The sequence below is a fragment of the Narcine bancroftii genome, chromosome 13 (genome assembly GCF_036971445.1).
Source record: "Narcine bancroftii isolate sNarBan1 chromosome 13, sNarBan1.hap1, whole genome shotgun sequence".
Taxonomy (NCBI): domain Eukaryota; kingdom Metazoa; phylum Chordata; class Chondrichthyes; order Torpediniformes; family Narcinidae; genus Narcine; species Narcine bancroftii.
In genome coordinates, this window is record NC_091481.1 from 10505982 (window position 1) to 10519117 (window position 13136).

General features: G+C 36.1%; 1 protein-coding gene across 3 annotated transcripts in view; it reads left to right on the forward strand.

Moving 5' to 3' along the window:
• cep41 (centrosomal protein 41) overlaps positions 1-13136 on the forward strand; it is a 32414-nt gene that overhangs the window by 10067 nt on the left and 9211 nt on the right. For 2 of the 3 annotated variants that reach the window (XM_069907803.1, XM_069907804.1), the window contains exons 3-9: positions 3458-3505; positions 7378-7439; positions 7903-7941; positions 8266-8332; positions 8846-9005; positions 9869-10035; positions 10835-10902. In XM_069907803.1, coding sequence (XP_069763904.1) covers positions 3458-3505; positions 7378-7439; positions 7903-7941; positions 8266-8332; positions 8846-9005; positions 9869-10035; positions 10835-10902 — 611 coding nt within the window. The remainder of the gene's footprint in view (positions 1-3457; positions 3506-7377; positions 7440-7902; positions 7942-8265; positions 8333-8845; positions 9006-9868; positions 10036-10834; positions 10903-13136) is intronic. The other variant, XM_069907805.1, reaches the window with a different exon arrangement.

The window sequence follows — 13136 nt, forward strand, 5'->3', positions numbered from 1 at the left end:
ATAGGTGGAGAAGGGAGGGAGGGGACAACAGATATTAAGGGGAGGAGGGAAGGCTAGATGAAGCTGGAAGGCTAGAGAACTGGAAAGAAGAAAAGGGGAGGGGGAAGAGGAAGCAGGTTAGCAGAAACCAGAAAAGTCGACGTTAATGCCATCTGGCTGGAGAGGGCCCAGACGGAAAATAAGGTGCTGTTCCTGCAATTTGCAGATGATCTTGGTGGGGAAATGCATAAGACCATGGACAGATATGTAAGTGTGACCCAGAACTGAAATGGTTGGCTACTGGGAGGTCTATGTTACTGCGGCGGATGGAGCGCAGGTTCTCAGCGAAGCGATTTTCAAATTTGCGCCCAATCTTTCCGATGTAGAGAAGGCCATAAAGGAAGCACCGGATGTTACTTCACTTGAAAGGCCTGTTTGGAGCTCTGGACCGAGGTGAGGGAGGAGGTGTGGGCACAGGTATTGCACCTCCTGCGGCCACAGGAAAAGGTGTTGGGGGGGGTGGCAATGGGTGGGGAGGGATAAGTGCACGAGGGAGTCATGGAGGGAGCGGTCCCTATGGAAGGCAGAGAGTGGAGGAGAGTTTCTCTAACAGTTTATCTCTAATAGTTGATGACAGGTGCTTAATTGTTTAGCCAAAATCCTTGGGACAAGACACTTTTCAGATCAGAATTTTTTGGATAACAGAATAATATTAAAATGGTAGTACTTTTAAGTAATTTCGAGGGGGCGGTCATGGCAGCTTTGGAATGAGATAAAAATTGACCGCTCTCTCCCCGCTCGCCCGCCCGAGTCACACTGCCGCTCACCCACCTGATCCCATGCTGCCGCTCTCCCTGTCCATCCGCCCGAGATGCACTGCCGTTCTCCCCAAGCCACTCCCTCTGTCAAATACCCTTTCAGTGAGATTGCTGAAATTCTGCTGGAGGACAATCTCTGTATTTTTAAGTAAAACAACACAGTAAAATTTCAAACTTAAACTGGCTCATACTAAACTAAACACCTGAAAATATACTGTACATGCAATTTTTAAAAATGTGCAGTTTCGGTTTTCAGAATTTTGGATAAAAGATTATGTACCCATACAAAGATCATACATGCTGTTCTACAATAGAGAACTTGGAATATATCAATAAGAACACCAAGATATAATGGAAGTTTCACCACACTGTAAAACCTGATAATACTGTTTCTGAACTCCTCAATTGAATGCAACTTTATACTTAGTGCTGCTTAATTTCCAAAAAATGTTTGGCACAAATACTAGACTACTATCTCAAAATTTCGACCTAATCATTTAAGAAGTTACTCTTCATTTTCCTGTGTAGCTGGAAGTGCAGTAATCTATTGTCATGTGTGAGTACAATGTATTCTCAGTGGTAGTGTAATAGCATAACAAGTGTGCTTATAAATCTTGTCTTGGCTTGATGCCGTAGCTGAGCCAGAAAGTTGAGTCACACCCTGCCCAAATTACTTGAGAATGTAATGGAGGCTAAGACCTCAGTGCATTAATATTGGATTGCTTACAATATAGAGGTGCTGTCTTTGCGTCGTATATCAAGCCATGGGCGCAATTGTCTTTACTGATTTGATCAATTTCATTTCCATATTCCAGTGAGTAATAAGTAGGTGGGAGTCTGACTTCCTTGTAACAGTGATACATCTCCTGGCTACCGCTAGTGCAATCCTCATAAATTTTGATAGTTTTGTGCCAATAAATACAGTTCTGGTTCCAATGGAAAATCCACTTCTATCATTTTTGTCAAAATTTCTGCCAAGTCGTACCAAAATGATCTTACTTTCACGCATATCCAGGATGAATGTATAATTCCAAACTCTATACTACAGGTACCCCCTAAAACACGAGTCTGGAATTTCAGATTTTAAACCATGTAATTTTTGCAGTGTAAGGTATAATTGGTGCATAAAATTATATTCTTGCAGAAATTTTCACCTTTTTTGACCTTTCTAAAATTACTGACGTGTCTTCCCAAACTGCTGTTCTATATTGAAGATGGGCGCACAGCTCTGTCTCCGGAAGAAATGGTTTTGACTCTCATCAGCCATGTAAATGGAATCTCAGAGACGTACAGCATGGAAACCGAGTCTGCACTGACAGTCAACCATCAATTTGTACTAATCCCAGCTTTTTTATTATCCCCATCAACCTATACATTTCAGGGTTTCTCCCATCCAGTTATCCTTGACAGTGTTACTATCCAAGTCTGAGTCAGATTTTACTATGTTCTTACAAATGTGTAAAAGCAAAATGCTACAGATGATTGGAATATTCAAGAGGCCAGGCAGTATCTGGAGAAGGATACAGATTTCTGTTGATACCTTTGACCTGAAACTACTCTGTAAATTTTTTTGAATATTTTATTTTAATTTTCATAGACTCGTCAAACAAACATTATAATCTTTTTAATATTCATGTAACATACAGAATCTGTATTTATCACCCCCCCCTCCCCCTGCACCCTCATACAACTGAAAGTACAATCAATTAAATTACATAGATACAAATTCCGGTTGGATCAAAGACCCCTACAGAAACCTAGTGAAAAAAAATAAGAAAGACTAAGTAACAAAGGATAAAAAGTGAAAAAAATCTTAAATTAAATTAAAAAGAAAACTGATAAAACACACGCCACCTGCGTCATGTCCCACTTCCTTGATCACATTCATTTCCCTGCTGGGATGGATTGCTACAATACCTCTATATCGAAAGTTAAGTTTGGGGGGGGGGGGGGGGGTCCCTAATCAACTACTCTGTAAATTGAGTTGTGAGATTGAATGTCATCCTACAGTACTCGTTGAGCTGAGCTAATCTTTTCTATTTAGACTTTTAAATTGCTGTACGACTTTTAATCCTATCCAAAAAGTTGCTGTTATGACGATGAAATTGGTGTGTGTTAGTATTCTATCCAGATGGATTCACTTGAGAATCATCAGCCATTTTACAAAAGAAGTTTAGCCATAATTTAATTGAATGGCAGAGCAGGCTCATAATTACTGTCTGAGACCAGTTATGCTTAACTTTTTCTTCCATTGATTTCAATGGACAAAATCTGAAGCCAATTTTTACACTGTGAGCCAGTTTTGGATTACTAGGTCAATTACTTTTTTGTACGCAATTGCTTGACAGTAATTAAAATAAGTTGCAAACAAGCAGGAGCTTTTTCCTGAAACTAATGAGGGGTACAACCAGCTCTTTGAAGAGATAGAGATTTACAAAGAAATAACAGTTTGAATTTGTATCCTTACTGTGAAGTTTTTGTTATTGCCACTTTTGCTAGCAAGCAATTCATTGCAAAATTGTTATTCTACTTATAAATTCTCAAACTTTGAGATTTTTGTATTTGTACAGTACTTGCAATATTCTGAAGAATGTTTTGATGTGGGTTACTTTAAAGTGCAATCACTGGAAGATATGATTTCTTTTGTGTTTTTTTGGTAGGATGCAGTCTTTCAAAGTACATGGAAAAATTTGAAGAGTCAAGAAGAAGTAAGTGAGATTTCTACCCCTCCCTTTGAAATAATTATTCTCAGATGTTATATTTTATATCTTCAACTATTTTACATGACACAAAAGGCATGGTGAGAATTTGGAACTTATTACCACAGGGAGTAGTTAAAGAGAAAAATACATTGTAAGGGAAACTGAACAGTCTGATGAGGTGGAAAAAGCAGGTTATCTTCATTAACGTATTGGGGTGGAGGGAATGCATTGGAGCACAAATGATGGCATTGTTTTGGACTTTCTGTGCCATGTGTCCTATGTAATACATGAGTAAATATATGGGTATTTATAATATTGGCCACTGTAAATTGCCTCTATTGTACAAATGAATGGTGGAACATAGGGAGGGAAGTTGGGACATAGAGCATTACCTCACAGTACAGGCCCTGCAGCCAACGATGTTGTGCTGACTTACTCCACAATAATCTAATTTTTCCCTACCTCATAATCTATTTTTCTTGCATCCACGTGCCTCTGAGTTAATGCGAATAATGTGGAATTGATCCCAAGATTGCCAGTGAATTATTTTGATGTGCAATAGCGAGAGTTAGGTGGAAAAGTTAAGAAATAAAAATAAAAACTGCTTCAAGACATTGCTCCTGGTCTATGCTTTTGTTGTGCCTTATCCAGCCAAGTATATCACAACATTTTTATTTATTCATTTAAACTCTTCATTGTATTATTTTATACACATGGGATTGCCAACAGCCCTATATTACTTGCCACAAATTTAAATGAAAATTGGCTGGCCTACAATATTGATATTGATGGACAGTTTCCCAAGCAATTTCCCTGACTCGAAACACCTGACTGCATAGATGCAGTCCCAGATTGACCTAAACTGATTGATCCAACAACAGGATCTGTGCCAGAGTTAGTCAACTGCTACTCTATGTTTTCTAGTCAGATACAAGCACTCCTGGCTACCACCATCTTCAAAATCAGTTTAAATGTTTCTCAATGAACTTCCCAACTGTGACTTCTGGCAGCCCTGCCTACAGCAACTTTGACATCTGGGTACAAAGCCGAACTCTTTTAGCAAGATGTTAGACACTGCCATTTAATTAGTAAAATTAATATGGCAAGGGGAAGGAGGAAAAAGAAGAAAGTGAAAAACATGGCACAGGAAGGAGGAAAGAAGAAGTGGGAAAGGAAATAGAGTGAGATGGGGTAGAGGGTGGAAGTAGGGAAGGAAAACAAATACTGGAAAGGAGGTGGGAGGAAGGATAGCAGCAGTATAAGCGACAACATCCTGATTATTATTATTTTTTTAAATATAAAGCTTTTTAATTTCCAGCTGGAAATTAGAAATAGATGATGATTTAAAAAAAAACACTCATCAGGTCATGCAGCATCTGTTGAGAGAGAAAAGGAATTAATATTTTCAGGGTAATTATTTTCCATTGACATGAAGAATAGTGAATGGGTAGTATGGTACAGAAATAAGGGCTGTTTCATAGAGGTAAAAAATAGGTGTGGCTTCCCATGCACCACATTAGGGGAATGAGTAGAGCTAAAGTTTGGTGCAAGAATGAGTTCAGCCAAGATAAGGGTGTGGTGATGAAGTCAGAGATTGGGTGGGCATCTTCAAGAAGAAACTTTTCAAGAATTGCACTGCAAGAATTAATGAATTAGCCTCTTCCTTAACATATTATCAAAATGTACAGCAGTTCTATAAAATATAGATGTGAAGATGAAAGGGGAAAATAAATTGTATGGTATTCCAAATACCATTTTTCAATCTACTGTGTAGCAGATGAATTGCTATCCAACTATTCAGGCTCTGGTAATGCTATATTGTAGCTGAAAGGAAGATAACACACAAGCATGCTGGATGACTAATGTTGCATGATGCATTTACTGTGTAACGTAACTGCTTTTAATAGAAAATTCCCTTATAAAATTTCTCATGTAGAAAGATTTATGAAATCCATTTCTTTTTCAGTATGCACCATTATGGTAGCTCCATAATCTGTCAAAAAGAATATCAATTTTGATTCTTAGGAAGGAGTTTTAAATAACTTTTCTATTGAACTTTCTGTCAAGTGCCCAGCAACTTTACAAAAAGTAATTTATTAAGAGTTGTAAGCCTGTACAGCTAATTTCCGCTGGTGAAAGGCATTGAAGATGGATTGTTGAAAGTTACCAGATTTTCTCATGGATAAGCGATGCAGTCTGCTTTGTTTGTGCAGCTAATTGTATTGGTCAGCACAGTACCTTCACTGTGCCCAATGTAACCGGAGTGTTTGATGAATAGATTTAAATAAATGGCCCTTTAGTTGCACAAGATAAAGCTACAGTATTGCATATAAAAAGATGTGTAAACTTAGCATATCATTTTAAGTGGACTAGTACTATTCATCAACTGTAGGAGACCCAAAAACTGATACTGGTAGAAAACACACCGTAAGTTTGGTGTTTATCAGCAGAGTAAAGGTAGAAAATTATTTTGACACAAGGTTGATCTGAAAATATATATACAAAATATGTCAGCTGTCAGCCAAGAGGGAGCACAAAATGGAAGCCAGCAAATCCAAGGTAAGAGAAATCTCCTATTTAATACCTGACAATGCTTAATTTAAATTTAAATACAATGACATGAATGAAAATTAAGTGTGCAAGTGAATTTATATAATCATATTTGAAGATTAAAATGTGCAAAGTAAAGCTTGCTGAAATTGTTTGGACAGTGAGAATTTTGTCTTAGTCCTAAATTAAGCAACATTCAGTGTGTAAAACACAACAATGAGACAAGTTTCCAGTTGGATCCATTTGAGGACTGCATTATTTAAATAATTTGATGCCTTAGTATAAATAAGGCACTAATGGCCAGGAGGTTTCAAAGGAACCCAATAATTTATTTCAACATTTATTAAAACTGAACAGACCAGGGATGATTCTAATGCAGGGAGTATGTAGAGGCTATGAAGAGGGAGCAGAAGAGGTTTACCAAGACGATACCTAGATTGGAGAGAAAGGTTGGACAAATTTGTATTGTTTTTTTTTCTGGAGTGGTTGAGGGGTGATGTGAAGGAAGTATAGTTAGGATAAAAGTGTTTTCCACAGAGTGGAAATGTGAAATACTTGAGTACCTAGATTTAAGTAAGAGAGGGAGAATTTAAAGCACATTATTTGTACACAGAGAGTGGTGTGTGCTTAGAATGCACCATGAGGGTAGGTTGTAGAATCACATATGATAGCAAGGTTTGAGACTTATTTGGACAGACACATAAACAGATGGGGAATAGAGGAATACACACCAGGTCGAGACAGATGGGATTGGTTCAGTTGACACCATGGTCAAGGACCCTGTCCCTGTGTTGTACTGTTCTGTGTGTTTAATCCCTGTTAAATGCTGATATATATTTTTAACACATTTGCCAAGAATCATCCTGACAGTTTATCTGATATACAAGAGCATAATAATTTTCAAATAGCTTTTAGAGATGCTCCCTTTTAATACAGTCTTTATTGTGCTTGTTCTCCAGTACTTTGTATTTAATTGAATGAGAGATTTTCAGTAAATATAGTTAAAAGACTCAGTGACATTAGATGGAGCTCAAAGCTGACAGATGCTTATAAGTACAGAAATAGATTAGAAATTCATAATAGTTTATAATTGTAATTAAATATCAGATCATCTAACTATTAGAAATGTAATTGATAAAGCATTTTGTCTGTTAAAATGTTTATCAATTAACTTGGATGCTATCGATTTCTATTATGATACATGCTGCCAGAAAATGTTGTAGACTTCAAAGATTGTAATTGGTGCAAACATGATAATTTTGCAAATTTAATCTGTTTATTTTGCAATGTAGTGATTTTGAATTCTCAGACTTTTTTTTTCTCCACAGATTACAGATATAAAAGAGATGAATTATTCAAAAGATTGAAAGTTACTACATTTGCTCAGTTGGTAAGTGCTCATTTATCACAAGATAGAAAGTCACTGATGCACATGATTGCCATATGAAAGCCACATGATTGGAGGATAGAGTTTCCATTCCAAAGACAGTTTCTTTCCCACTGCTTTCAGACACCTGAGCCATCCTCACATTAGTAAAATAGTATTGCCCTTGCTCTGTTCTACCTGACCTCTCTCTGTGCTCTATATTTTTTGTTTGCTGTATTTCTACATTGGTCGTCTTGCTGGAAAACATGCAAAACTGTGCTACACATGATTATAATTAAACTTGAGTCTTTATTGCTTTCCATGTAATTTAAATATAATTATTTTCAAGAGCAACAATATTTTTTTCATAAGCTTACAGTAATAATATTTAATATGATGCACATCAAGTTTCAGTCTGAAATTTATTGAAAATGAGTAAGTGAAGATTGAAAAAGACACTGACTAAAACCCTTCATGTTTCTTTTAGACAGGACACTTTTTGTACCTTTTTTTTAAGAGTCAACAGGTATGATTTAAGGATAGCTCACCCTCAGTTATCCATCTTGTATCTGAAGTATGCACCACAAAGTTGTCATTTCAAGTTTGTAATCTAATCTTGTTCCAAAGCTATGAGTTGAGCTTCATTTTTCAATGTATGATATAATCTGAATTGTAAATACAACTTGTGGTCTATACATAGAGTATAATGTAAAAGGGAGAAGCATGCAAAATACCAACACATTTCACCAACTGTAGTTACAAAATTGTGAGAGAATTCCATTTTTAAAATGTTTATTCTTCAGAATGTTTAGCACAGTATATTTTAATTTATTTTTGTGACTAAAACTAGGTGCTGCAGGTGGCTTCTGTGAATGAACATGAGAATGGGGTTTTTGAAGACCTGCAACAGGAGGAAGGTTTGTATAGGTCACCAATCGAATACAGAATGATTGTATACACAATTAAAAGAATTTATTGAAGTTTTGGATAATGACCATGTTCTGTTTATAATTAGAGGACAGCAGAATAATGGATGACGCATCACATCGTTTAACTTTGATTTCTTTGCATTATCAAATAGAAATCTGCTATGAAATGTAAAGATAGAAACACAAATAATAGGATCACAAGTAGAAATTTAACTCTTTCTGCTGCACCAGTCAATATGATCAAGGCTGATATATTTAAGTATCCTGTTCCTACCTTCTCCCTATGTTCCATGATCTAGAATATGTCAGCTGATTTTTATATTTCAACCAATATATTACTCCAATCACACAAGTTTTAATTTTACTCTCTAATTTCTTTATTGGAGTATGTCAAAAGCCTTCTGGAAGTTCTAAGCACCACAACCATTGGGTTCTTCCTTATTTATTCTACTTGGTCTAAACTCAACTTTCTGCGTTTGAATTTAATCTTGTTCCTTTTAGGTTCAAATTCTGTGATCTCTGAAACTGAGTCTGAGCTGAGTGTAATAAAGGCCACTGATGAACATAATCCAGTGGAAACTCCACAGAAATCTCCAATAGAATTGATAAGTAATGAAGGATCAGGTGAAAAACCACCAACAGCTCGTTCCACTCTCCAAAGGTGAAAATTGTGTTGACAAAAGATCATGATTATAATTATTTTACTGTCATGTAGTATTTTTGCATCTGGCTAAAATTTGGAACTATTTTTTATAAAATGCAGCATAATTTTATAAATTATAGTTTGATTTAACAAGTAATAAACTATACATAATTATGTTTTTAAATAAGAACATTAGAATGCAAGATTTAATTAGCATGGCAATTGATATATGAAAGGGACAGAACCTTTAGATTTCATTGTGGTGAACCCCAAACGATGCATTATGTTATGATACTAATTCCATCATGACAAATTGCATTTCTATCAGATAATTTCACCGATGCTAAGTACCAAGAAAATTCATTTGTCAACCTGTTCTCATTGTACTTGCACCTTTTTTGAAATTGTTTACAATTGGACACCAGATTGGTACAGTGCAGTTTAATGTTGGTATTTTGCTTGGAATTCAGGTTTAATTAGTTAAAAGTAAAACTGTGATTACCAGTAAATGCTTTATTGAAGATGAATTTTAAGGGTAGATTTAAAGAAATCTGGGCTTTATTTACCAAAATTTAAAAGTTGACTTTTTGTTCAAATTTCAATGTTCTTTTGTTTCACCTCAAAGGCATTGACTTTTACTGGCTAGAAGCCTGAGAGTCTACTCTAATTTCATTCAACTGCTTACTTGATCTGTAGGTTTATGCCACGGAAGACCAAAACTTACAGATTGCATGTACATTTCTAAGAAACGAGTTACTTTATGTGAATGCATTTCAATTTTTTTTAAAATTGGCTTTGATTCTGAACTATTTGAGTTTAATACTTGCATTGAATTCTGATGGTTATTGATTTGACATTTTTTTTTGTATTTTTCTCAAAAGCGTTATAAGTGGTGTTGGGGAAATAGACTTGGAGAGGAAACAAAACCATTTTCACTCTAAGCCCTCTGAATGTCCTGAAAAAACACATGAACCTTATCCAGATTGCCCTTACTTGGTGTTGGATGTACGAGACCGTGACGCCTATGAACAGTGTCATGTTATTGGAGGTAATACATAAAGATAGTCATCACATGTAGGTTATAGGGGTAAGATTTTAAGATCATATTATTTTGGGGTTACTAAAGGTTATTGTAGTTGATGTGTAAACCAGGATGAACTAAGCTTCCTGTAGTCAGTAAAGAGTTGGATGTAAAGCTTAGTCTTTTTAAAATGGAGAACAATTTGGTTTCATTCCACCTAAGGAAACCACAATTTTTTCATCAACTCCTTGTCTGTTATTTTTTTCCCCGGTCTGAACATATTGTGTACTTATTTGTTTTAGATTGTTCCTGAGGTTTCCTATGTGGCATAAAATAAAAACTGGGACACATGATTATCCCTAATTCATTTGCAATTCTAACATAAGATGTATTAACCTGCAGTTCACTTCAGGAATTGGGGGTTGAAGTACAAGTACATCCCAGACGAAACTACAATACTGTGATACTCGCAGGCATTTTCACTTGAAGTTGCAAAATTTAGTTCAAACATCTGAAGTGGTTTCAAGGCAAATAGATAAAATTCATACAAAGCCTAATAGTAACTGACAGATATTTACTATATCACATACTGTCCATTCTTAATCTCAAAAAAAAGGAAACATTATTAAATAACCTGCTGAAATTTGTTTTCCTTTCAATAGCATTTTGGCCAGTTGCACAAGAGTGTTGCATAAGTATGACATACATTTTGTGTGTTTCATGCCAAAATCCAAAGGATTTACTATAAATTCCTGCTACAAAGTAATATAATTACTAAAAATGAATCAGCCTGTAGAGACTGTCATTGTTTTTCTTTGTTTTGCAGCCTACAGTTATCCTATAGCAATGTTATCTAGGACTATGAATCCTTACACAAAGGAGATTCTAGAATATGTATCCTTTTATTAAATGGCTGGATGAAAAATTGATGTCTCATGATCTATTAGTTCATTGATTTGTCGATTATGTTTTCTGTTCTTTTGCCTTTGGGGCTTGAACAATAATTTCTTCCTTTCCAGTGGGTATTAAAAAGGAATTAATTCAGTGCTGTATCAAACTATCCTATTTACAATGAAAATCTATACTGTACCAATGGTTTGATATGAAGCCACCACATATGGGCAATTATGCACTATGTGATGTACATGACCAGTCAGGTTTGGTTTGGTGTTTATAAAGACAGATTGGTCCATGACCCAAAATAGCAACATTACAGCAGCACAATTGTCTTTCTGCACTAATCCCACTTTAAGAGGAGAACCATTTGTACATTGGCTATCTGTTGTAGACATTGAATCAGATTCCAGATATGTCCTCATTAAGCCCAGGAACAAACGTCTTCCATTTATATTCAATAAAATGCTGAATTGTTTCATTTCAAATTATTGTAGCTATCCAATGTTTACTTTAGAAATTTGGAGTAGATTAAACCCAGGCAAAAGGAGGAGCTTGACCAAGAGCAATGCAAGTCTGTTTCAGTTGCAAGGAAAAGGAAAGATTTATTTTCTGTCTAACTTGTTCTCATTATCTTTTTCACCATTGTGGTTTTGTTTGGACGATATCTGCACCATGAAATGTGGTTCTAGCATTAGATGTATCATGCTCCTTTTCATTTTCTTCTACCTTGTCCCACCAATATCCATTGGAAAAGTATTTAAATTTTGTATCTATAATTTGGCTATTAGTTTCTTTAGGTATTAAAATCTCATCCAACCCTTAGCAAACAATAATTTTTCAAATCGTCTTTTACCTAACTTTGTGCTTCCCATCAACACAATTCTGAATAGTATTGGCAAGCTGTGGTCAATACTCTTTACCAGCAGAAATGACATCCTCATCTATTGAGACAATGTGGGTGGAGCTGAGGAACAGAAAAGATATGACCACACTCATGGGGTTGTATTATAGACAGGTAGTAGCAAGAATTGGAGGAGCACATATGAAGAGAGATAGCAGACAGCTGCAGGAAACAAAGTTGTGATTGTAGGAGATTTTAATTTTGCATATATTGACTGGGACTCCCATACTGTAAAAGGGCTGGATGGCTTGGAGTTTGTCAAATATGTTCAGGAAAGTTTTCTAAATCCATATATAGGGTTACCAACTAGAGAGAGCGCAATACTGGATCTCATATTAGGGAATGAGACAGGATAGGTGACAGAAGTATGTGTACGGGAACATTTTGGGACCAGTGATCATAATGTCATTAGTTTCAAGTTAATTATGGAGAAGGATAGGTCTGGGCCTTGGGTTGAAATTCTAAATTGGAGAAAGGTCAATTTTGAGGAAATGTGAAAGGATCTAGAATGTGTGGATTAGGATAGGTTATTTTCAGGCAAGGATGTGTGTGGTAAGTGGAGGACCTTCAGAGGTGAAATTTTGAGAGTACAAAGTTTGTATGTTCCTGTCACAATCAAAGGCAAGGTTAGAAGTTATAGGGAACCTTGGTTTTCAAGGGATATTGTGGATCTGGTCGGAAGAAGAGATAGGTGTATAGCAGGTATCGGCAATATGGAGCAAATGAGGTACTTGAGTATAAAATATGCAAGAAACAAATCAGGAAGGCTAGAAGGTTGCTTTGGCAGACAATGTGAAGGAAATTCCTAAAGGTTACTACAGGCATATTTAGAGCAAAAGCATGGTAGGGGACAAAATTGGTATCCTTGAAGATCAAAGAGGTTGGCTTTGTATGGAGCCAAAAGATATGGGGGAGATCTTACATAGTTTTTAAAATCCGTATTCACTCAGGAAATGGTCACAGAGTTGTGGGAAGAAAGGAAAACAAGCAGTGAGGTAATGGAACATATACAGATTAAAGAGAAGGAAGTGCTTGCTGTCTTAAAGCAAATAAGGGTGGATAAATCTCCAGGGCCTGACAAGGTATTCCCTTGGACCTTGAAGGAGGCTAGTGTAAAAATTGCAGGAGGTCTGGTCGAAATGTTTAAAATCTCCTTAGCCACAGGTATGGTGCCAGAGGATTGGAGGGTAGCGCATGTTGTTCCATTGTTAAAACAGGCTCCAAAAGTAATCCTGGAAATTATAGACCAGTGAGCCTGATGTCAATGGTAGGTAAATTATTGGAAGGTGTTCTAATTGATTTATTTGGATTGCCAGGGACTGATTATGGA